This window comes from Ochotona princeps, chromosome 4 (genome assembly GCF_030435755.1).
Source record: "Ochotona princeps isolate mOchPri1 chromosome 4, mOchPri1.hap1, whole genome shotgun sequence".
Lineage (NCBI taxonomy): Eukaryota > Metazoa > Chordata > Mammalia > Lagomorpha > Ochotonidae > Ochotona > Ochotona princeps.
In genome coordinates, this window is record NC_080835.1 from 80,054,716 (window position 1) to 80,080,164 (window position 25,449).

A 25,449-nucleotide genomic window follows, 5' to 3' on the forward strand; every position below is an offset into this window, starting at 1 on the left:
CCAAGTAAACTTCCCTCTCTGCCTGGTACCCACAACTGAACTCATCAACAAATAGCAGCAAACACAGGCAACAGTATTTCTTTTCTCTTTTTAACTTTCCTTTTAACTGTAAGTTAATTCAGAAGGTTGCTATAAAACAGAACACTTTATACAGCACTCTGTATAGATAATACAAAACATAAAACCCAGGATATTTGGTGGGTGCTGGTGATGAAAATTTCACAGCTGAAACTTGCTCAACAATAAATTGTAGGCCAATATAACTTGATCAACATGGTCTATCCCTGTTTCTTTTTAAAAATTATTGTTTTTACTTTATTTCTTTTCAAATACAACCATCTAAACTGAGTATAACAACATTTATTTAAAGAAGAATCATATCATTTATTTAGGACCATAAAGTCCACTAAAATTTACGTAAATGTAATGCTACCCAAACCTCAATCAAAAATAGCTATGAAGGGAATTAAATAAATACATTTTCTGCCAATCTTCCATTACAAAAGTCCACTTTCTTACACAAATATCCACTTATTTTCTGAACTGACAAACCCTAAAAATACTGAAAGAGTTGCTGCTGCGCAAACCTTCTAAAGGCATGTTACTGAACTCAACAGTAGGAAATAAAAGACCCTTCGAGATTAAGGTAGTCTTCCCATTTAATTAAGAGATAATTTTTAAAGTTCTGTCAAAAACTATAAAACTAATATGAAATATACTTTAAAAAACAGAACAAATATCCCACAAAAACACAAATATAGCGACAAAAAAATCTTAGATCTATCTTTTGACTGTAGGCTCCTTAAGAATAGGTAAAAATAACAGATAATCATCTTAAGATACTAAACAGTTTTCTTTGAAAAAGCTTGACCACAAATAGCAGTTATCATGTCTGAACTATAGTAAGACTAAGTACAAATTAGTTGCAAATGGACTTAAGATGCCCAGAAAAATCTATCAAATACCACAGCATGTAATTCTTTATAAAGAAATTGGTCTTAAAGACCAGTCTGTGAATATTAATATAAAACAGTAACAGTCTAATGACTGTTTTCCTTTCTCTTTATTTTAGTCGAAAAACAATTAAAATTATAAGCATTAAACTTTACTTCACTAGCAAATGAGTATCTGGAACATCCAGTCATCTTTTTGTCTTCAATACTTCACAAATTATCATATCATTATCAATTCACATGCAGATGGCCGTAAGCCAATATGAAGAGCACTATCATATATATAAAACTGATTTTATATTTGATGTTCATACACAAATCTCTCAGCTTACAACATAGCTAAGAGGAATAATTTTATTGCAAGAGCACTTTCACTGGATTTTACTTTAAAGAGACCAACTACTTACCTCAACGACCACACACTTAAGAGAATGTTAATTTACCTTTTCCTCTGCTTGGATAAATCTTAACACACTTCAGATTTAGCTTAGACATCACTGCCTTCACTTCCTGGTCTACCACGCAAAGTAATGTGCTCACCACAATCACTCCCTAACGATGCCTTCCTTACTGTTTTGTCCACTCACAAACCATAACAATAATTTCGCTCACTGCTTGCAACTGCATGCTTTGCCATTTCTAACCTCCACTGAACAAACAGCTTTGTGAAAGCAGCAAGTGTGTTTGCCTTGTTTACCATTTGTTCATACTCTGTCCATTCACTGAATGGAAGAAATAGGACAATAAGAGATACATCAACCCCCAAATAAGCATAATGTGATTGAATCAGCTTGGAACGCTTGTATTCTGGAGTTCCTGGTACCATACACAAAAGTTATAAACAACACTTTTATGGTAACACAACATAACTATATTTTATGGACTATTAGAAATGAAAAATTATGTATGAACCACAGAGCAATTACGATATTTGAAGTCTTTTCTCCCCGAAAAGCACAAAAGGTATATAAAAACTTACTAGATGTAATAACACCTGATTTTGTTCAGTTTTCAGCACAGCAATGAACTGCATAATGCAACAGGCAGAGAGAACTTCTGTCTCACTCTTCCAACACTGTAAAAATTCTTGTCTCTATTTTATCAACAATAACAAATCTAGCATGATCCATCCCACCTGTGTTAATTCCACAGCCCCAAGGGAGGATCATAATGAGAAGGTCAGAGTAAAACTCAGTTGGGGTCCATTTAAAAGAGATGAACGGCAGAAAAGAAATCAAAGAACATCAGAGCAATCCCTGCCTTCTATACTTACTCTCAGCAACAGCACACAAACTTAGAGCCTTCCATGGTAGACAGGAATGCAACCTCAACTTTTTTTCTATGCGATAGGAAGCCCCTGCCTCTAACCTCTGTTTCTGCGGATAAATGAGGATTGATGAAACCTTTCAAAAGAAACTCAAGGCAACACACTTTTCATTGTCACTGGAATATAAGTGAATATTTAAGTCCCAGCAAAGTGAAGAAGAATCACTCAGGATACCTGCAAAGAAACTACCTCGCATGAATTACTTTAGGAATAGCTATTTTCTAATTGGTATATCTGGGTTCCAAAGAGTGGATTCTCTTCTGAAAAGGCTAAGTTCATGTCCAGAGAATAATGTACAGGAAGAGTGTGGTTGCAGCTGCAGCACTGGCTGTTGCTGAAATTATTGAGCAGGCATAAGAAACTGCGAATAAACACAATGAACAGGCTAGGAGGCATCTCAAAGCTAACGTCCCAGAATCCTGGCATGTCGCTGGGCTGGTGAGAGACGATGTAGCCAAAATGCAACAACACAAGAAGAGATATCCTGGTGCTGTATTATAACAGTATCAGTAGCAATTACTGCTGTCAAAATTCTGCCATATACAATCTGCTGAGGTTTTCTCTCTGAAACAATTTAAATTTTAACTTACAGCCATCTTGATACATTACCATTTGCCACTGAGGTAATTTTAAGGACATAATGGAAAGGAAGAAAAATGGAAATTAGAATATAAATAGATATTACCCATGTTGATTACTACTTATAACTTACTCTAAATCTTGATGACTGATAAAGGCTGGATTGAGAAGACTACCTGGGCGACCGGGAAGACCTATTCGAAGACTCTAGATGAAGGACGGAGGAAATTAAGCACTAGCAGTTTGCATCTGCCATCTGCAATCTGATCCAGTGGTTCTCGGGCAGTGTTCTTTTCTAATGGATACCTGACAATGTCTGAAGACATTTTCATTTGTCCCAACCTGGTGAGTGGGAAATTTGCTACTCGGAAATGCCAGAGTATATATATAATAATTCCTAGCCCCAACAAATAAATATAGAATATGTTTGAGTACCAACACGGAAGATGTCTTAGAACTATCAAAAACACTTTAAAAACTCCCCTAGAAAACTCTTCCCCACATCAGAGTCTCCAAGTTTTCCTCAAACGACCATCCCCCATCCCCAGGTGCTGATGCAGTCTGACAGCAGGGAGCAGTCCGCTCCCCTTCTTCTCTGAGAACACAGGAGAGAGAGAGAAAAACTGAAAACATTTTCCCATCAATCTTCCTCCATATTTGGACCCTCTAATCAGAGGACCATTCAAATATGTAAATAATATCAAAAAGAAAGTAAACAAAATGAAACAAAAAGCCTGCTTCAATTCCGAACTCTGTCAGCTAGCCCTGTGTGGTTCCATCAAGCTTCATCTCCCCTTAAATCGCAGTAACCTCATCTGCCCTCTCAGCACTGCTTTTCTTTTTGCCTAAATATTTGGCCCACTGCTTTAGAATGCCATGATGTTTAACATCCTCAACTATTAAATCAATTCAATCTTATATAATCTAATACTTAATACTCTGACAGCAGATGCCCAGCAAGTCACAATATTACTCATCATGCTTCATTTTGGTACAATGGCAAATAAATAGAAAATAGCAAATGAATATATTTAAATAAAGACTTTGTCAAAGGCTGTTTATATGTAAGTTTCCCACTATTTTATGTTACTTAATTTTAAGGAAAAGCATGCAGAAGCATAACAGTGACTCAAAATCCTGCCTTCCCTTAGCACATGCTAACAATAAATAGTTAAGCCTCAAGGACTCAGAGAAGATAAAGAAAGTAAAGGCAACATCTTGTATATAACACTTCTATATCATTAACAAGGATTACAGAAATAATTTTAAAAATTCCTAAAATAATTGAAAAAAGGATAAGATATTTGCAATAACTTACAAGCAGAATGAGTATGAAAAAGTTGAGTTTTCTAACATATTAGTTAAGTTACAAAGTCTCAGAACCACATTTTAGTGACATCTTTCGGATTCACTGCAAGAAGTAAATCTATGTGAGTGTGTGTTTAATGATATTGAAAACATACCTCATTCTATTTTCCATATCTTCACTATCTGATTCTTCAGAACTTCTGTACTTATCAGGATCTGGAAGTGTGCTCGGATCAAATCCACCATCATCATCATCATCACTCCAGTCCAGAAAGGCTTCTTCTTCATCTTTGGCCTAAGAAAACACAGAGAAATTGCAGCTTAGGAAACCAGTTGGTAAACCATCAGGTTTTCAGCTGATCGGGGTGATGGACTGTGCCAGGCCCTGTGCTTGCTAGAACATACAAGAATCTGGTCTAGGAACACCTCAAAGTTTCTTTGCGGATCTCCCCAATCAAAATGCCAGACTCAGAACCCTAACCATGAAAAGACAGAGGATAGAACAAGTCAATCAACCACCTCAGCTATATGTTGGTAGCGAAATACTGGGCAATTGGAAACTCTATGATGGACTAGTCAATCAGTGGATTCTTCAACGACCTCATCGTGCTTGGAGTGGCGAGACTGGCAGTGATTCATAACTGGTGAACTATCAAAACCACTAGAGCAAGAATCTTGGAGCATGCCCCACATTAGGGAACTGGGGTAGGTGGGAGACTGGGTGGGGCTTCTCCCTCAATATCCCTCTTTACCTCAGATACATGAAGGAAACAACATGGAAATAATACTCTTACCCATTTTCCTATAGCCCTTGAACCTTTTTACCCAAATTAACTATCTAAAAATTGTCAAAAATATAACAAAAAATGAAAAAAAAAAACCATCAGGTTTTACTTCTAGACCCAAACTGGCACCCTGCCAACTGACATTCTCAATTCAAATCCTTCTTCTGGTGAGGGTTTCTATGTAACCTTCAGAATCACAACTACTTGCCAAGAGAAAGAAAATTTATATCATGCCAAAATTGAAGAAAATATGATTCAAAAAGTAAATCACTATGAAGTTTCTTATGCCTAATAATGACAAAGTGTCTATTATGTTCACATATTAATAAAAAAACATGTGTAAAGTTTCAGTGCTCATGATTATGTTTCAAAATTACAAAGAACATTATGTGAAAATATACCAGTATAAGACCAGAAGCAAGAATTTAGTAACATTCGATGCTAAATTTCACAATAGTCCATCTTTAAAAAAACTGCAACTGTACAAGCATATGTCAAGTACATTAGTCTTCTAAATTCAAATACAAACACATTGTTATTAAAAAAAAAAACAGGGAAAAGAGGAGGTACACCAAAAGATGGGAAGAGCAGTAGTGTTCGGACAAAGGTGGGGCCTTCCAAGTATCACACACAAAGGTGAACTTTCATACTTACTCCTTCAAGACTAACGCAGTATGAATCTGACTACACATTATATTATGAACATTATTTATAACAAATTTCTTTCTGACATACCAGTCACCTAACATCTAATAAAGCACTTCCACAAGCATTTAATAAAACATTATTCAGCCATAAAAAAAAGAATGAAATCCTTTTTGCAGCAATATGGACAGAACTGGAGGACACTATGTTAAGTGGAATATACCAAATATCATGCTTTCCCTCATATGTGGAAGCTTAAAAAGAAGTTCCAACTCTGCAATCACAAAATCAAGTCAAAGAAAGAGAAATGTGGATTGTTAATAGGATTTGGAACTGCAGATGACAGCTTAACTCACTATGCCACAGCAGCAGCTCCTAAAAATATTTCCAATAAAATTGCTTTATAAAATAAGAAAACGAAAACAGTAATTTTGGAGCAGATTTTCCCCAGTTGCCAACTTTGTAATTCTGCACACCAAGTCATTCAAACTTTAACAATTCTTTGATCTCAAATGATTAATGCTTCCCCAGAAACTGAGTAGCAACTCAGAATAGCAAATCAATCTACTGTAGTGCTAGCCAAAGAAATACTCTAACACTCTCTGAACATGTCTCCCTTGATAACCTTAGAACAACAAAAGGAACAAGAAGTAAAGGAAGTGAGGATTAGTCACCACTGCAAAAGTCTCTTATTGTACAGCTTTCCTGGCAAAACCCCTGGTAAAAACGAAAGCTCTTGAAACAAATTTGAGAAGGGCCAGGGCGGGATAGGTAGTGCGGGGTGGGAGGCAGAGTTGCCATTAGAGGCAGTAAAAGGCACATCTGACACCTACTTGCAAATAATCACACATATCAACAAAAATCAAATGTCAACGTTTACTTAAAACACTAATCTGAGTTACAAGATATTTTCTATTTTCCAGCCTACTGCTCTTAAAAGAACATTTGTTTGAAGGTGAAGACAGCACTCAAAGCAGGTTGTTTTTTAAAAAGACTTATTTATTTTTATTGGAAAGACAGATTTACAGAGAAGAGATACAGAGAGAAAGATTCCTTCACTGGTTCACGTCCCAAGTGGCCACAATGGCCAAAGCAGAGCCAATCCGAAGCCAGGAGTCAGGAGTCAGGAGCTACCTCCAGGTCTCCCAAGTGAGTGAAGGGTCCATAGCTTTGGCCCATCCTCTACCCAGGCAAAAAGCATGGAGCTGGATGGGAAGCAAAGAAGCCAGGATATAAACAGGCACCCCTATGGGATCTGGCCACTTGCAAGGTAAGTATTTAGCCACTGAACCATCGCACAGGGTCCCAAAACAGTTTTCAAACTTTTGAGTGTCACACATCATTCATAAATAAAAACACTAGAGGACTCTAAAAAGAGCTTGCGTTAACAAGGAGGATTTTTATAAACATTTGCTATATTATAAATTAAAACTATGGGTTTAAAAATATTTAGTTATTTGCTTATCTCACTATAAATGAACAAAAAGAATCTTTATGAAAAATAGCTGAAAGTTTAAAAATTAAACATTATTTTTCACATTTTAAAAGTATATCAAATCTCTGGCTTAAAAGACAACAGCTAGATTTTCAAATCCGCTTCTGTATTTAATCAGTTTACAGGGTATTATTCTGGTTGAAATACAAAGACAGTCTGGCCTCTTACGTAGGTAGTTGGGGAAAGGAGTCATTTTTTAAAAAAATTTTTTAAGATTATCTATTTTACTTACAAAGACAAAGAAAGTAGAGAAATACAGAGAAATAACTTCCATCCACTAGTTCAATCCCCAAATGGCTGCAGCAGCCAGAACTGGGCTACTCCAAAGCTGAAAGCCAGGAGCCAGGTCTTCCACATGGACACAGACCCATGCACTTGGGCCATTCTCTGCAGCTTTCCAGGCCAACAGTAGGGAATTGGATCAGGAAGTGGAATAGCCAGGACATGAACTGATGCCCATATGAGATGCTGGCACATGTGGGAAAAGGATTAGCCTGTTAGACAACTGTGCCAGTCTCAGACTGAGACATTTTTTAAAGTTATAATTTTTTGAAAGCCACAATTAGGAGGAGACAGAGATATCTTCCTAATATTGGCTGGCTCTTCACAGGGCTGTAACAGGGGAGGCAGGACACAGGGGGGAGGGGAAGGGCAAGAGAAAGGGAAAAGGAAAGGGAAAAGGGGAAAAAAAGCAAAGGAAAGGATAGTTTAACAAACTAGTTTATTAAGAAACATGCTGCAGTCTCTCCAGAATTCTGATGTTAAAACCCAAACTTTAAAATACTTTAGGTTATAAAGTACGGTGTCCTCATAAATGGGATCTGTGCACTTAAAAAAGAGGTCCCCGCAAGAGGCACCATATGGGAAGCAAACGATGAGGCCTCTCTAGTTCTCATCAGCTCCAGATCTGCTGCTGACTTGATCCCAGGGCTTCCAACCTTCTGAACCAGGAGCGGAAGACCACTGATACTCACAAATTCCCCAGTCGACTTTGTTGCAGCAGCCAGAACAGATTAAGAGAAAAATTATTTTATTTAGCAAATCTTCATAAAACAAGATAATGTCCTTTCTCTTCTAATAAAATGAGTCGTTCTGAGTCAGCTGTCCACAGAAGCACTCAAATGACAGCCAGATTCTAGATACAGGGTGCACTAATCAATACTAAACTGACTCCATGGTGTTGCTATATGCCTACCATCAAGTAAAAAGCAAATTTTAGATCCCTTAACAAGTTACTGATTATGAGCTCAAGCTATCAGCCTATCACTTTATCTTCAGGAATTTTTACTACCCGTCTCACTGACTTGCCTCTCTAGCCTTGCAGCCTGCTGCTCAAAACTCCAATCAAAAAAATTCTTACCTTCCCACATGTCCATGTACCTCTTTTAAGGACTTGAGAAATTTTTAAAAAGTCGTTTATCCACACAAAGAAATCAGGGTGACCTCTATGCAGCAACTGTTCCTGAAACACAGTTTCTGAATCTCTCAGGAAAAAAATTACCTAAAAGAGTAATGGATTTTTCCCTAAACTAGTTATTTGGAAGACTCATTTATAAGTAGGGCAGGCAAAGCTATCCACAACTGAAATATTAGTTTTTTGGTTGTGATGACAGAAAAAAACACAAATAGAAAGTGACATCTACTTCAAAAAAGAAATTTACAAAGTGCTTTGACATATATTATCTTATCTGCTCTTTAAGCCCTGTGACCTAGAACCAAAAAAAATCATTGTTTCCATTTTTTAAATTAAGCAATTATGATTCAAATGACTAAATACTTAACCAAGGCCATATAGACCTGAAGACAAGTTAGATACTCTCATACATCATCCTAAATTGCCAAGTTCACCATTAAAACCTTGGGTTTGCAATTTTTTTCAGTTCATGTGTATTTTATAAGCTTCATAAAACCAGGGGTGCTTTGATGCCCCCTTGCATATGTCCATCTCAAACTCATTAATCTTGTCTTCCTCTGTTTGCTATTGCTGCAAGTACTGCACAGTTGCCTAATGGATCCCCGAAAAACATTCTGAACACTTGACTTCTCTGCTGTAATTGCAATTTTACATATACAAACTTCAATGTGATATATCTAGTCAATTTTCTCTCATGTCCTGGTGAAGGTCAAGACTCTTTCCACTTCGTTGCCTTTGAATATGCCTTCTCTACTGGAAAACTCTGTGGGTTTCTGGCCTGATGTGCTTCCTAACACCAAAAATGTGGTTTGTTGCATATTAATTTTTTTTCCACACTAAATCAGGGTCCAATAATTTACCTCAGTTGAAGTACTAAGTAGGTATATTGCAGATCCCACACAAGACCAGGGCTCAGTCTCTTAAGACTCCAGTCCCTTCAGACATGAGCAGCTACAAATGGGGTCCCAAATTACTCAAAATATGCCCAGTACACAACAAGAGTTCTCACAAGCTCCAATTGTAGTCCTAGGCAAGTGTTACACTGCTGGGAGAAAAACAGCCAGTAGCTGGTGGGAATTCTGGGCCTGGTTAGTGACAAATTTGTGCTAAGTATACCTTGTGCCAGAATAGTTGCTTTTTCTTTTTCTCTTCTCTCTCTGTTTTTAGAATATGTGGGGAAACCAGGAGCCAGGAGCTCCTTCCGTGTCTTCAATGCGAGTGCAGGGTCCCCAGGCTTTGGGCCATCCTCAACTGCTTTCCCAGGCCACAAGCAAGGAGCTGCCCAGGAAGTGAAGCAGCCAGGACCCAAACAGGTACCCATATAGAAATCCCGGCACTTGTAAAACAAGAATTTAGCCAGTGAGCCATCACGCTGAGCCTGACAGATAGATATTGAAATAAATTATGTAGTCTTTTCTTTTAGTGATCTGTCCCTATACTAAAGCTATCTGGGAACCTATTCTGAGATACCACATCAGTATAAACACAAGTGGGTGGGAACTTGTTCACATTAACAAAGTTAAAATATTTCCATCAACCAGAAGTCCCAAGAGCTTTAAAGGAATTCTATGCCAGGAATATGGGATAAAGATGTGATTCTAGAGTATGCAGGGTGCAGCTCAAATACATATGCTAGAAGCACAGCATTATATCCAGAATGAATTCCTTCCTCGTGTACTATCTATGTCCTCAACCAGGCACAATATTCCATGAGGGTAAAGGTCACACCCTATTGCTCCTCAATGCTGTAGTTACTAAAAAGCGCAGTGTGGACACTCAATAACTATTTGATAAACTGGTATTTAGTAAGAATATATTAGAATAGAATCCTGCTATTGAAAGCCTAAATGCTAGAATGTGTTATAATTTCTATAATCTATATGGTCAGTCTCTCTGATCAAATAATATGTACACTGTTAACACATTCAATTTTAAAATTCCAATAGTGTTGATCATTAATGAGTACATCAAATACACATTATTGTTGACAAGGATTAAACAGTAAGTCCAAAACATGACCTATTTAGATCTAACCACACAATTTCTATTGGCAATTAATGAAACCTGTCCTGTATTTTGCGACTGTAAAATGGCATAATTGAGAAAGTTCTTTTACATAGATGCTTGAAAAATACAATGAGTATATCAACAGGAAAAACTTTCAGCGAGTAAAGAAAAATGAATATGTAATAATAACTTAAAAAGTAACAAATAATGAATCATCTTAAAATTCCCTCTAGAGAATCATACAAGAAAAATTTTTGTCAGAATTTACACAACCTGGACCCGGCACAATAGCCTAGTGGCTAAATCCTTGTCTTGCATGCACCAGAATCCCATATGGGCACCAGTTCATGTCACAGCTGCTCTACTTCCCTTCCAATCCCCTGCTATGGCCTGGGAAAGCAATAGAGGATGACTCAAAGCTTTGAGACTCTGCACTTGCGTCGGAGACCTGGAAGAAGCTCTGGCTCCTGGTTTCAGATCGGCTCAGTGCTAGCCTTCTTGGACACTTAGACAGCGAACTATTAGAGAGAAGATCTTTTTTATCCTTCCTTCTCTTTATACATCTGCCTTTTCAACAAAGATTAAAATCTTTTAAAAAAAGAAATTCTACAAACTAAGGGCTTATACATACACAAAAAATGCAGTTAACCTATATTTTTATTTGATCAAATTTTTGACCATAATGTTCATTCACAAAATGCAAAGGGACTTTAAACACTCCCTTTAGCTTGAGTTGGTAGTTTCCTGAATGTACAGTGCATTCAGATAATGGGGTATGCAAAACTGATCAAGTTAGTACTCTTTCTTTGCAATTCTTAATGATATCCAGCACGAATGTTCAAAGCTGGCATAGTAAAGAGGAAGGCATCGAAACTTTTCAGCTTTGCCCCTTAAATTTACAGCAATTGTAGCAGACAGACAATGCAAGACTTGGTGAGTAAATAAAAGCTAAGCCTGGGAAAACAAGCAGAATAACTGAGTCAAAAGTCACCTGTTTAGAGAACTGGTCCCTTAAATCTAGCAGCACTTATCCATATTTCTGTTAATACTTTGACTTCCCAAGTATTTCAGAACAATGGGAATATTTGAGAGACGAAGAAATGAGGTACATAATAAGATCATGTAGTAAACCCAGCAAAGAACAGCAGCAAAGGGTGGTACATGAACACTGAGCACCCAAAGAGCAAATCTAAAATTTGAAAACAGCTTCAGAAGACAGACTATTCACTTAACTGTTCACTGAACACTTACTGTGTGCTGATTATTGTTATAAATGTTAAGATTGTAAGCTGAAATACAGCGTGTTTGGGTACAGCATTATAACCCTAAGACATTAAGCAAAATGAAACTTCTTCTAAGACAACTTTGCATAAAATTTACTATTCTTCCTCAATTCTCACTTACTTACTTAGTATATGAGTATTGTTATATGACACTGAAAAATGTTCTACAAAGTGAATAGGTCATAGTTATTGATCATTTCTCATCCTTTTCTTTCTGGAGGAAAGTTAAGGTAAACACCAAATAAAATAAAAATTCCAAGTCCACATTGCTATACTTTTCACGATCACTAAAATTTTAAGGTTTCAAATGTTGATTTGATTGCTGTTCCAGCAACTGCAAGTTGTTTGTCCTTACGCAAGTTATCAAACTCAGGCAGCTTCCATTTCTTCAGTTGTATCACCTGAACACTGACACACGCCATCCAGAGTAGCATGTACATTCAGAAAAAGATTGCATGTGAAGGCAGCAACACTGAGGTTTATCGTCAATAAGACTGTGCAAGCCGGGAAAAGACAGTTTAATGATTTCATTCTTCTTCTCAACTCTTATCTCCAAATATAATCTCAACATGAGCAGAAATGTGAAGCACATTCAGATGTCCTTAAGATGTAGTGCATTTATATTAGAAAAATAATTAAGGTTATATTTAAAAAAAGACCAATACTGGAATGAACATTGGAGGATAACTGAACTTACTATTTTGTAAACAAAACAGTAAATAGCTTAGTTATTAAATTATTACTCAATAATGAAAGTACCGATGTATGCAAAACAAAACAAAAAAATCAAAAGCACCATATTAAATAAAATTATTTAGACTCTAACAACTACATATTGGATATAACTTGATTTACATAACATTTTGGAAACAGCAAAAGAAAAGAGATGAGTGCTTGCCAACAGCTGATGTTGGTGGGAGATTATTTTTTTAAAGTATTCTTTGCTAAAATATTCTTTGCTATTAACTATTCTTAAAAATTTTCTTTGCTAAAGCGGATCTGGAAAGCCTCAGCACGCCATGCGGCTGGAGCGGGGGAGGAGCTAGGAGGATCCGGACGGGGCCCGAGCTCCTCCCCCGGGCCGCCATGCGGCCGGAGGGCTGGGGTTCCGCCACGATTCCAGCCTAGCACAGCCAAGCTTTCCACCACGTACATACATACATGGGGTGAGCGGCTCTCGGGCGGCCAGTGCGCCATTTGGCGCCAGGCTGTGCCTGCTGGTATGGACGAGTAGTGGCTGGGCTGAAACTCTCAACAGCAGGAACCAGAATGGATTGAAGAGCGGAGCTGGCCGAAGGACCTGCTGGTATGCGTGAAGCCTGACATCAGGAAGGGATCGGATGGAGGAATCTGAACAGTTCCTCTGACAGGACACTGACCCTACAAATAAACGCAGGAAGCATGGAGGTAAACAACCCAGCAGAGGCTTTGGAAAGTGACCCACTGGCATACACTTGGCTCGGGTTGGGGCAGACCAGGCTGAGTCAGTCCATGTTATCCACTGGCAAGCCCGAGCGCTGGAACTGTGTGGGGGCCTGGCCAGGTTTGGTTGCGATATAAAAAAAAAAAGTACAAAACACAAAATGCCAAGGCGAAATGGCCTGTGCCAGTAGGGAATGCAGCACCCAACCAGCACACCTCCCACTGGGTTAGGTGAGGGACGAGTGTGTGATGGGCAGAGCCAGGGAGAGCTGCAATACTCATTGGTTCCAATGGAGGTCGGGGCTCAGAATAGATCCAACCCAGGGGTTACAACCACCAGCTGATCGGAGTGATGGACTGTGGCGGTCACTGTGCTTACTAGTAGTGCATGTAGGAGCCTAGACTGGGAATGCCTCAGAGTTTCTTTGGGGATTCCCCTGAACAAAATGGAGGAATCAAAACATTACCCAAGAAAAGATGGAAGATGGAGTAGATCAATCAACCACCTCAGCTATATGCTTCCAGCGGAAAACTGGGCAAGGAGAAACTCTAAGATAGACTATGCCAATCAGTGGACTCTGCACCAGCCTCATCGTACCTGGACTGTTGCTGATGATATGTTGGAGCTTCTAATTGATAGAGGTGACGCTCTGCTGGCTCTACCTTCAAACCCGAGAGGGCCTCCCTAAGAGGTCGTTGAACTTGACTGGACAGTGGGATGCTGGACTCTGTATGGAGTGAGCCTGTAATTAGGGAATCCCAATGGAACCTGAGCTGTGGTTATGCATCATGGTGAAGGAATTCACCATGGGGGAAGGGTTTGGGGTGATGGGGGGAGAATCCCAGTACCTATGAAATTGTGTCATGTAATACAATGTAATTAATGAATAAAAAAAAATATTCTTTGCTATTAACTGTGGTTGATCCATGACTCTGCATTTTCTAAAACTCATGGCAATGAACCACAAATGGTAAAATGTACTCTAAGTTTAAAAAGGAAGAAGCCTGAAAGAATATCTTAATTACATTTAGAAGCACTCACACTGAATTAGAAGACAAAAAATAACCCACAATACTATAAAAAACACATATACAGGAAATAAAGGAATGAAGGGCTGGATTATAAAATTATTTTTTACTTCAAAAAAAAAAAAAACAATCTGGGGCTGGTGTGGTAACCTACTGGCCAAAGTCCTCTCCTTAAACATGCTGGGATCCCATGTGTGTGCTGGTCCACATCCCCAGCAGCTCCACTTCCCATCCAGCTTTCTGCTTGTGGCCTTGGAAAACAGTAGAGGACGTCCCAAAGTCTCGGGAATCTGCACCCATAGGAAACTCAGAAGAAGCTCCCGGCTCCTTCCTTTGGATTAACTCAGCTCCAACCATTGCAGCTACTTGGAGGGTTAACCAACAGGCAGATGATCTTTTCATCTCTCCTTCACTCTGTCAATCTGACTTTCCAATAAAAATAAATGAATCTTTTCTATAAAAGCAATCTAATGGTATGTATTACAATGTTTTTGAAAAAAAAAACAACAGATTTTTTTTTTCAATCTCAAAGAAGGCTCGGCTTTATGGATGAGTTAACATTGGAAATAGATAGTATACACACATATTCACTTGAGGCAGAGAAGAGTCATAACTTTCAATAGTCCATGTTGCAAAACCCACTCCAGCTAACAACTACTGCACAGTTCAAATGAACTTCCTGGGACTGAATTTACAGTAGGAGCATTGATCCTAAATTATACAGCCTGGAGATGTGAGAAACTCATCTATCCCTGAAAGTTCTGAACATGATTTAGATTTCAACTGCCAGTGACATATGGCTGTCCCTCTCTTCAAAAATTATTTCAGGCTGCTGAGAAGTGAAAAAACACATAGCAAAAGTTTACAAGTCCAACTTTCATAAGGGCATGAAGCCACAACATGCTAATAATTCATAAAATAGTCATATTTTATACCCTCTTGATACATGGCTATTTTCAAATATCTCTGGCCCAAACTGTCATATCTCAGGGAGAGAAGAAAAAACCATTATGGAGCTGGGTAAGATCCACCTTCAGAGCAATGCAAGACTGCAAGATGGGTTTTTAGACACGTACAGGGTGGGTTTTTAAGACATGTACAGGGTGGGTTTTGCTACATTCTTCAATGAATGTTTCATCAATTCATTTTTACTTCTGTAGATGGGAATCCAGCCCAATTTATCTTGGGGAGCTACTGGAAAATCACTCTTTGCCAGTACTGAAACTGGCTTGTGTTTGATGAAACACAAATAGAAATTTAAATGAGAAAGGAACTGAATGAATTCAGGTTCTGATAAATGTTTATGAATGAATATACTAAAATATAAGAGATTTACCAACCAAGCCACTGCAATAGGCAGAAATCTTAAATAGTAGAGAAAATATACTTACAAAACAGTGTTCTTTTTCAAGAAAATCTATCATTTGATACTACTGAATGAAATGCCATGGAATGAACACTTTCAACTAAAAATAATCTCTCTTAAGCATTTTGTTCAAAAACCTTAGTCACTTCTAACGTTGTAGGCTCACTTCCAACTTTTTGAATTTAAAGTATCCAATAAAAAAAATCAACAAAAACTTTCTTTTCTTCCTCTCACCCCCAATATTATGGCACCAATGACAAACAAGGACAGTGTAGCAGGTATAAAATAAAAACACAAAAATTTAAAAAGGGATTTTGTTGGTGACAGGCAGTTATTCAAAATTTAATCACAGGTTTATCATACAACCCAACAACAATGCTAGGCACAAAGCCAAGAGAATTGAAATTATCTACAGAAGCCATGAACAATGATGTTCACAAAAGCGCCATTTTAATGTGGCCAGAAGACTGAAGCAATCTCATGTTTCATAAATGATAACTAGATAACGGAATGTACAAGATTATGCAATGGAATATTATCTGCCTGAAAGAAATGCTACAATACAGATGAACCCTGAAGTCAGCACACAAAATGAAAGAAACCAATTACAAACAACCACCCATTGTACTAATCCATTTACATGAAATGTCTGAAGGGGCAGATCAAAGAGACCGGAAGACAGACTAAGTGGGTGCCAAGAATGAAGGCAGAGAGCAGTGGAGCTAGTGAGTATTCTGTTTCTTCTGATAGTGACACAAAGTTCTGAAATCACATACTTATCAGTCTTAAAAGGTCACTTTTCTAATATATACACAATATGTAAGTTTTAAAACGAGGAGAAAAGTTTTACTAAATTGAAATTGAATTTTAATATACAGCTAAAGAAACATTTGTGTGATTTCTAACAAACGCACCATGAAGTACTGATCAGGTTAACAGCACAGAAGTTCTTTTGGTATGTTAGTTCGTTCCCCAAAGGCTTGCAAGACTCAGGTCTGGTCCAGACTAACCAGGAGCTCCCTCCAGGTCTCTCATATTGGTGATAGAGACCCAAGGACTTGGTTAATCACCTATTATCTTCCTAGATGCATTAGCAGTTAGGTGAGTGAGAAGAGTAGCAGAGACTAGAACTGGGCTCTGATACAGATTGCTCTTTTTGCAAGTAGCAGCTTAACCCACTGTGCCACAACACTGGTGCCAGCAAACAAATTCCATATGAGGGGAAAATGACTTTGAAGGAAGTATGAATATTATCATCACAGAGATTCAGATTTAAAAACACAGGCCTAAAGAACTGAAGTAACTTTCTCATAGATAATTTAAGTAACAACCCCTCCTCCACATTTTAGATACTTCTGACTCTAGAGTATAGCCTCTTCCCATTGTTATCAAGGACCCCTAAGTAAGATAGCAATTCTAGGTACACATAGCTCATCTTTGCTAGTTTTTCTGGGATCTGCTGCTGAAGTTTTTATGAACTCAATTATACTTGTGGCTCAAACAATGCCTGTAGTTTTGTGCCCTTGCTAACTGCCCAGGACAGTACTGCAGTCACCGGGAACATACAGTACTACACACACCGAACTCCTGAGTTATGTCACTGTTTGGATGCCATCCATAATGTTGGAAGAAACTGTGTGTGTTGTGGGATACAGCACTATGTGCAGGACAAGCTGCAGCACATTCTTTACAACTTCATGAGAACCAGTCCGAAGAGAAACAAAGTGTCCCAGAAGAATAAGGAGGACATACAGGTCCCTTCTAAGGTCACTAAAAACAGTGGAAGCTATGACCAAGAAGCTCCTTCCCACATAAACAACAACAGACTATTCCGTCTATTCTATTTCCGTCAAAAGAAGCATTGCTGTTAGCCACAGATCCTACTGCTGTTGATTATTACTTTTTAAAAAAAGGGATTTCTTTATTTCCATTGGAAATGTATATTTACACAAAAGGAGAGACAGACAGAACAATCTTCCATCTGTTGTTTCACTCCACCTTAGTGGCTGCAGCAGCTGGAGCTGAGCCAATCTGAAGTCAGAAACCAGGAGCCAAGAGCTTCTACTGGGTCTCCGAGAAGGCTTTGGGTCATCCTCTGTTGTTTTCCAAGGCCATAAGCAGAGAGCAACAAGGGAAGTGGAGCAGCTTGGACATGAACCAGCACCCATATGGGATGCCAACACTTGTGGGTGGAGGATCAGCCTTTGAGCCATGGCACCAGTCCCTTATTCTGTCTTAAATAGCCACAAAGTACAAACAGCAATGCTTAAATTCTTTTAGAATCCACACTACCTACTACATTTTAAGTCATTTAAAATATAATTCCATAATGCCTTTTTAATTCCCCATGTAATTTTAATACAGTGATCTTTAATTCTATGGGCAGCTTACAAAATAATCTAATTTCTACAACAGTTTCTACCAAGGGTAAACAGTTTCCATTAAAAATAAAAAGGGTGAAACTAATCACTCTCAACAGTCTCTACAACAGTAAGAGCCTTTAATCTCCAAAAATGAAGTGAACTAAAAATTATTCTCAGGTTCCCTTAAAACTTCACAGTAATGGCTTCACAGAAGTCATATAGTTGTCTTATATAATAGACGTCTACTTTTTCACAAGAATATTTTTTAAAAAGATTCTGTATAAATGAGCAAAATAGCATTGTATAAGATGCTATGCAACTGAAGACCTGCCATGTTTCTTCCCCTGACACTTCAGCAACTGAAGAATTTAACTTATATTTACAAAAAAATGAATACAATCTAAGGTAACATTTTCTTAAATTTGTCCTATTATTTATTTTGTGATTCTATTTTCAAACTTAAGTTACCTAAGTAAACTAAATTAGAAAAGGTATAATCTGTGTCATATAATAATGTCTTATAATGAGGAATAATTAAGAAATCTCAACGCATTTATTTTAAAATTTGACAGAATCAAATACATTAATAGAGAGGATGACAATTTCTTCTATTATCAATGTATTATATCTTTATCCTCTTAACCTTAAAGACAACAAAAATGCATAAAGATACTTTAATTTTTCCTATTTCATAATTCTTAGTCTTTCACTATTTAAAAAACTTCTCAGCAAACCCCAAGTTCCTCCATTTCTATTATTTTCATGTTCTCTGGCATCCTTTCATTATTTAGCAAGTATCAATGAGCTTATAACTTTAATATCTGATTAGTTTCTCATAAAATCCACACAAGCAATGAAAGCCAAGTAATACAACATACCATTTCATCCCTTTAGAGTTTGCCACAAATTTATATGCAAGTATGAACAGAGACATAATTAAGATCATCAATCTTGCATTCAACAAGACAAAAGCAAAGAAAATAATTTGTTTACGCAGAAGTTTGTTTTGAGGAGATGAATACCTGGAAAACATAGCTAACTCATCCACAGCACACATTTGAATGTAATTTCTTACCTTTTATTTACCTTCTGTTTACAAAAAAAAAGGTAATCTTACATATAAATCTTTTTTAATATTGTATTTAGTAACCAATGCTCCCCTGGAAATGGACTAACAAAAGCAATTTATGTTTTTCACTGAGATGTTTGAATAAGATTAAATCAGCTCTCCATATATAATTAAAGATAAAAATCCCTTGAGACCATATACGTGAAAGACAATTCACTTTCAACAATTCTCCAAAAGAATAATCAGCAAATAACTATCAAGAAAACAAAAGCATGTCAGCAATATAGTCAGAAAAAAATATAGTTAATTAGAGGTTAAAATTTAGTGAAAATTACAAGGTCTAGCATATATTTATTTAATGAATACAGAAACAAGTGAAAATTTTAAGAAATTCACATTTTATAAAATCAACATGGAAAAATATAAAAATGGAAAACCATGACCTTAAGTATTTGGGCATTTGTATACAATGGTTTTAAACATAAAATTCTTTCCACAAAAATAGTTTAACCAAATATTGCCCACCACCCCAAATCTGCACTCCCAAGCCAATTTTAATAACAGTGTTCAAACCGATCCCAAACAATCACTAGGCTAAAAAGCTACACTCACATTTTCTTCCTTTCTTCAGGAAGTAATACTATCACTTCTCGGCCTTTTGGCTAAGATAAAATGTAGGAAGTAATACTAATCATCAACTGTACACCAGTTTTGTGGAGGCAGTTTTCTAAATGGTAAGGCAATTGTTCACCGACTTACTACTCTATTAGTACACATATAAACACAAGGCAGGACAATGAAGACTCCGATGCTCTCTAACAAAGACTATAAATGCGTAGGGCAGAGAGCAGAAAAGAGTAGGAAGTGTTCAATAAGCAGCAGTGAATGACAGGACAACAGCAAGGCTAGGAAAGAAAGCAGGGTATAAGTTTGGGAAAAATCAATCTATTCTAAGGAAAAATAGATTTAATTCTAGGAAACCAGGGATTAATTATTTTCTAAAACTAAGAGCTTCTCTTACTGTTTAACAAAAATAGTGTAGACTATGCCTTCCACACCTCCTTCCAAACAGTGATCATACTTCAGTATGTTTAAGATTGTAATAACTTATTTTTAATGTGTTTTATTAATTTTAACAGCAACTGCATATGGATTTTCAAATCAAAAGTAAATCTGAGGTACATTTTTAAATGCACAGGATGATGAAGAAATATAAAGTTTCCATAATACCAAAAAAAAAGAAATCACATCTGCTTGAGTGCCACAGTAAGTCAAACTGGCACACTCCAATGCACAGGCTTCCTGTGTCTCCTCAAGTTCTCTTTGGACATACGAAGTGCTGATAACAACTGAACAAACTACAGAGACTGCCAGGTGTGAGAAACTCATCTCTGCTAATCTCACAGCCATTCTGTAATTCAAATGGTAGCTCTTGATGCCCCAAGACCCTTCCCAAAGCATTCTGCAGATTCTGACCGCATTCCAGGCACTCAGAAACCTACAGTAACTAGTGGCACGTTCCTCATTTTACACTACTCTAACCAAGGTAGACTAGATGGTCAGTTTTATAGGCATGGCTTATTCTAGTAGACAGGTGCTGGTATACCTGAAGTTCATTCCTGTACAATACAAGAATATAAAGTCAAAAGTACCGGTATTACACTAAAGAAATACATGTGTGTCAGAAGCAGTGGATACGTCATCAAGGACTATCAGTAAGAGCACCAAGGACTACATCCCAACTGCCAAGGAGATCACAGGGAGTTGGAGTGCCTTCATAGGCCGAGAACTCTGAGTTTAACCATTCCCTATCAAATCTCCTACACGGGATGGAAGAAGTCCAGAACCCTCCTGACAGGGTCTAATGACTTCAGAACAACAGCCAGGAGCCCCGGGTGGTCCTCAGCGACAGAAGAATAGTAAACTTCCTTCTGGACTCAGGAGAGGAGCTTTCTCTAGTCCTTACTTAGTTCCAACTTTGGCTCCCCATTCTCTCTTGTACTGACCATCAGGGTCACTCCGGAGACCCAAAAATTAGATCAGATAGGCAGAGAAAGACCAATAAGGAAAGTTTAGAACAGGCAAGAAAAAGTCGGCTTGGACTCTAATATACCTCACTAGGTAGGACGCAAAGATCGGTTTACTCCTCACTAAGTCATTGAAGATTTCTCTGCAAACCCCTCCTAAGACTGTTCTGCTCCTCAATCGTTAACATATGGCTTGTTAGAGTTAAAAGCCTGTTTGGATCATCCTAAAATTCACAAAGTTCAGTAAAATCTCGCTTGAATACTATAAACTGCTAAATATAAATATGAAACAAAAAAGACACAAGACAGCTGAATAGTACACTACAACCATTTTAAGGTTTATAGTAGTAGATTATGTACAAACTAAAATTGAGATGTCAATGAAGTAGTTACAGGATTTGGTTAAGAACCTGCATTTTCTAACACAATGGTCATTCAGTAGCATGTTAGTTAACTTCATGATGCTGTAAATTCCCATTTTTCTTCCTGTTGTTGATTTTGTATTGTGGCTTTTCATTTGCGGAGATGAATATTCTGCCATCTCTACATTTGGATTAAAGATGGACTCCCAATGAAACTGTTAAATTTATCTTGACAATAAGATGCTGGACTCTCTGCATGGTGCACACCCACAATGATGGACATAAGACTGTTTATGAGCTATACTACTGCAATAATATAGAGGAAATCAATATGGGGGAGGGCTTAGCGAGAGGTTAAGGGAAATCCCAGAGCCTATGGAACTGTGTCATAAAATAATAATATAAAATAAATAAATAAATAAAAAGAATTATACATGTTTTAAGCATATGAAGTAAATAATTGGAACACCTTTTCTGATCATCCGTTTTTTGGGGGGAGCTAGGTTGAATCATTAGCATAGCCATATCTGAAAAAGTCCTTGCCTGAAGACTCCAGTTATTAAAGGACTCTGGTTCACTGACAATGATTTGCATGTATACAAACATCCATTAAACAGACTTATATTTCAGCCAATTCTGATTTCATTGTCTTACTTACAGATTTAGCTCTGTGCAAGCTCTAGGAAAGGATTCAGACACCAGTAAAGGATGAGGAAAATGAAGGGAAATCCTAACAAGGAAGGTTTAAATGGATTTCTCAATGCTTAAAACCTATTAAGAATAGAGCCTAAAATACAATTCCTGACTACCACAAAAGAGAATTTTGAAAGAACCCCCATTACTAAATAGTGAGCATGACTGCTACAGGAGACGGAGGAATTCGAGGACTACCACATGCAGGCGGAGCTCCAAGATAAGCAAGAAATCCATTTGAGGTGAACTTTGAATACTATATGGTATATTTCAAGTTTTTATAATGTAGGTTACAGAATTTTGCATCTTTTCTATGGTTCTGTGCTTTCCCTAAAGTTGCACATTGAAGCTGACAGTGGTTCTAGGTCATAAATAAACTAAAACTATTTATCCAAACTCAATTTGGTAGAATCCTGAATTAAGTAAAAGATTAAAACACTGACTTTTAACTGAAGGAAGCAATATGTGGTATGAGTCACTACAGATTCTGTTTCATTTTCTTGTGATTTTGACATCTACCAATTATGCAACCATAAAATTGGAAGAAGATAGCATGACAACACTCTAATATCCTAAAATAAGAATTCTGTCATCTGTTTAATCAATAGGATTTACAGAGAATACCGACTATGTTGACACTTAATTCTCAAACAAATCTTAAGGAAGGTTGGATCAGAGATTTTCAACATCCTGGCCTCATGTCATATTGCTGGTAAACAGCAGAATTTAGACTAGAATCAGTCTTTGAGCTAATTCTATGTTCTTGTCATTGAATCAAAACTCTCCCTTATAGTGTAAAGAATAACTAAATTTGAGTCATATAGAATATCAACGAAGTTTACTGTTGAGCTTTCAAAAAATTCTAGTAAGAGTGAGATCTGGTACATTTTGCCAGAGGGACCAATATTTATATTTCATTTGCTATTACCATTGTAGCACATCCCTACAACATCCTTGGTAAAATACTTTGGCTTAAGCCAATTTTATCAAATTAGGAAATGTAAATAGGGAATTCACAAATCTGGTGAAGAGTCAGCGTTTAGCTATACAGTCTTTCAGTAATCTGCGTGTGCAAACTAAGGCTAGCAGTGTATGTTTGGGAATGATTAAGACACACAACACTAACAATTATGTTCACTAGCAAGAACTTTACAACCAGAAGACAGCATATTTTGCTTACTGAGAACATAAAGGAGTTCAGAGGTATCTTTGGCCAAAAGAATTCTAATTCTAACCGGATTGAGGCACATACACTGAATATGCCACCTAAACTTCATCTGACATTCCACACAGTTAGATGTTAGTGTGATTCAGAACCTATTGAAAAGTATATATGGTTTGGTATCTTTATTGCCATTCTAATCATTATCACTCTGCTAACAAGACTCATCTATGTGGCCCAGCGCAGTAGCCTAGCGGTTAAGGTCCTTGCCTTGCACACGCAGACATCCCACATGGTGCCAGTTCTAATCCCAGCAGCCCTGCTTCCCACCCAGCTCCCTTCTTATGGCCTGGGAAAGCAGTCAAGGACGGCCCAAAGCTTTGGGACCCTGCAACTGCACGGGAGACCTGGAAGAGGCACCTGGTTTCTGGCTTCAAACTGGGCAGCTCTGGCTGCTGCGATCACTTGGGGGGTGAATCATCTGACGGAAGATCTTTCTCTCTGTCTCTCCTCCTCTCTGTATATCTGACTTTCCAATAAAATAAAAGAAAAAGAAAAAAGACTCATCTATGAAATGACTTGACAGGGTTATTAAAATCATCTAATCTTAAAACTGGGCTTAAAAGTATTAAGAACACTATAGAAAACAAAGCAATATCCACTTGATAGAAAGGGTTATAAAAACTTGACAGTGATTTAGTTAAATAGAAACAAAAGAATATATTTTTAACCAATGTTTCCTAGTGGACCACAATTTTCAGATTAGTGCTAATATGCCTTTATTCTTACATCAAGAGAATTCAATATCATTCTGTTCAAAGTCTAATAAACTTGCTATTACATAAATAATTTTTCATTGAAATAAAGTAAATGACAAAATCAAGACTAAACAAATAATAGAACAATGCTTTTCCAGACAAAAGCTTGTTGGATAAGGGGACAAAAATCCTTTAAGTTTTTTTTCCTTTAAAAAAATAATTATATACTCCACTGTTCAAGAAAGAATTATAGAGATCAATTATTGATGTTTTGTAGCCTTAAGCATTATACTGTTAAAAACAAACAATTGCATGGTACCAGTATGGCCTATGTCTGATATCCTCATAAAGTACTCCTACCCAGGAGCTTAAAATCACCCCTTAAAATCTGAGGATTATCTCCCTTTTTTTAGAAGAAAAATATCCCACTTTGTTGGCATTTCCAATCTCTTAGATATGGCAGTAACTAAGTATTCTACTTATAATGTTTCCTTCTAGGTTACATATTCAATTTAAGAAGAAAAGGAAGAGGACTGTGATTGTAGTATTTCATTAAGCCAAAACTAGCTTTCCTTATATTCATTCTACCCGGATATCTAAATAACCTTTGAGAACAGGCAATCCTAGGGCTACATTTGCTTTCTAAGGACTTAAAGCAAGCCTAGCGCCCAGTGGGTCAGAGAGCACCGCAGCACAGTGTTTCTCTAGGCAACGTTGAGGGGGCCTCGTGCAACCCCATTCAGGTGCTTGTCTTCAGCCTTCCTCCAGGAAAGAAGGCACTCTCAAGGCTCACAGGTGATCATGTCTCAGAACACATGCCTCCATGCCACTGACTACAACTAGTGACCTTCAAATGTCCAGGACAGCACATGTGCTCTCATCTAACAATACTCATGCTGAATGCTAATGGATGTCATATGACTAGTGGGATAGCATTTTCTGGAAACCTGTAATAACGGTACATGAACACAAATTCAAATGTCATCTTAATAGTGCAGATTGCTCTGCCTTAAATATCTCTTTCAACTACTACCTGGCAGAGAAATCCCCAATACCCCTGTGAGGAGTAACTAATCTTTGTGTCCCACCTAGTGAGGTATGAGTAAATCCACGCTGGCCATTTCCTGTCTGATTCTAAGCTTTCCTTGTTGTTGTTTGTCTCTCTATTCTAGGTTTTTTGTTTGTTTGTATGTTTGTTTGTTTGTTTGTTTGTTTTGAGGGGTTTCCGGAGCGATCTTGATGGTCACTGCGAGGGAGGGTGAGATCCAGAGCTGGAACCAGATCAGGGCCAGAGAACGCTCCCCTCCCTGGTCCCGAAGGAAGTTTATTATTCTTCTGTTTCTGCGGACTGCTCAGGGCTCCTGGTTGTCGTTCCGATGACGCTGGTTTCTGCACGGTAGTG

At 37.6% G+C, this 25,449-nt stretch overlaps 1 protein-coding gene across 1 annotated transcript in view; it reads right to left on the bottom strand.

Moving 5' to 3' along the window:
• Positions 1–25,449, bottom strand: part of DDX10 (DEAD-box helicase 10) — a 199,562-nt gene that overhangs the window by 13,837 nt on the left and 160,276 nt on the right. Inside the window, exon 17 of the mRNA XM_004585037.4 lies at positions 4,323–4,462. Coding sequence (XP_004585094.2) covers positions 4,323–4,462 — 140 coding nt within the window. The remainder of the gene's footprint in view (positions 1–4,322; positions 4,463–25,449) is intronic.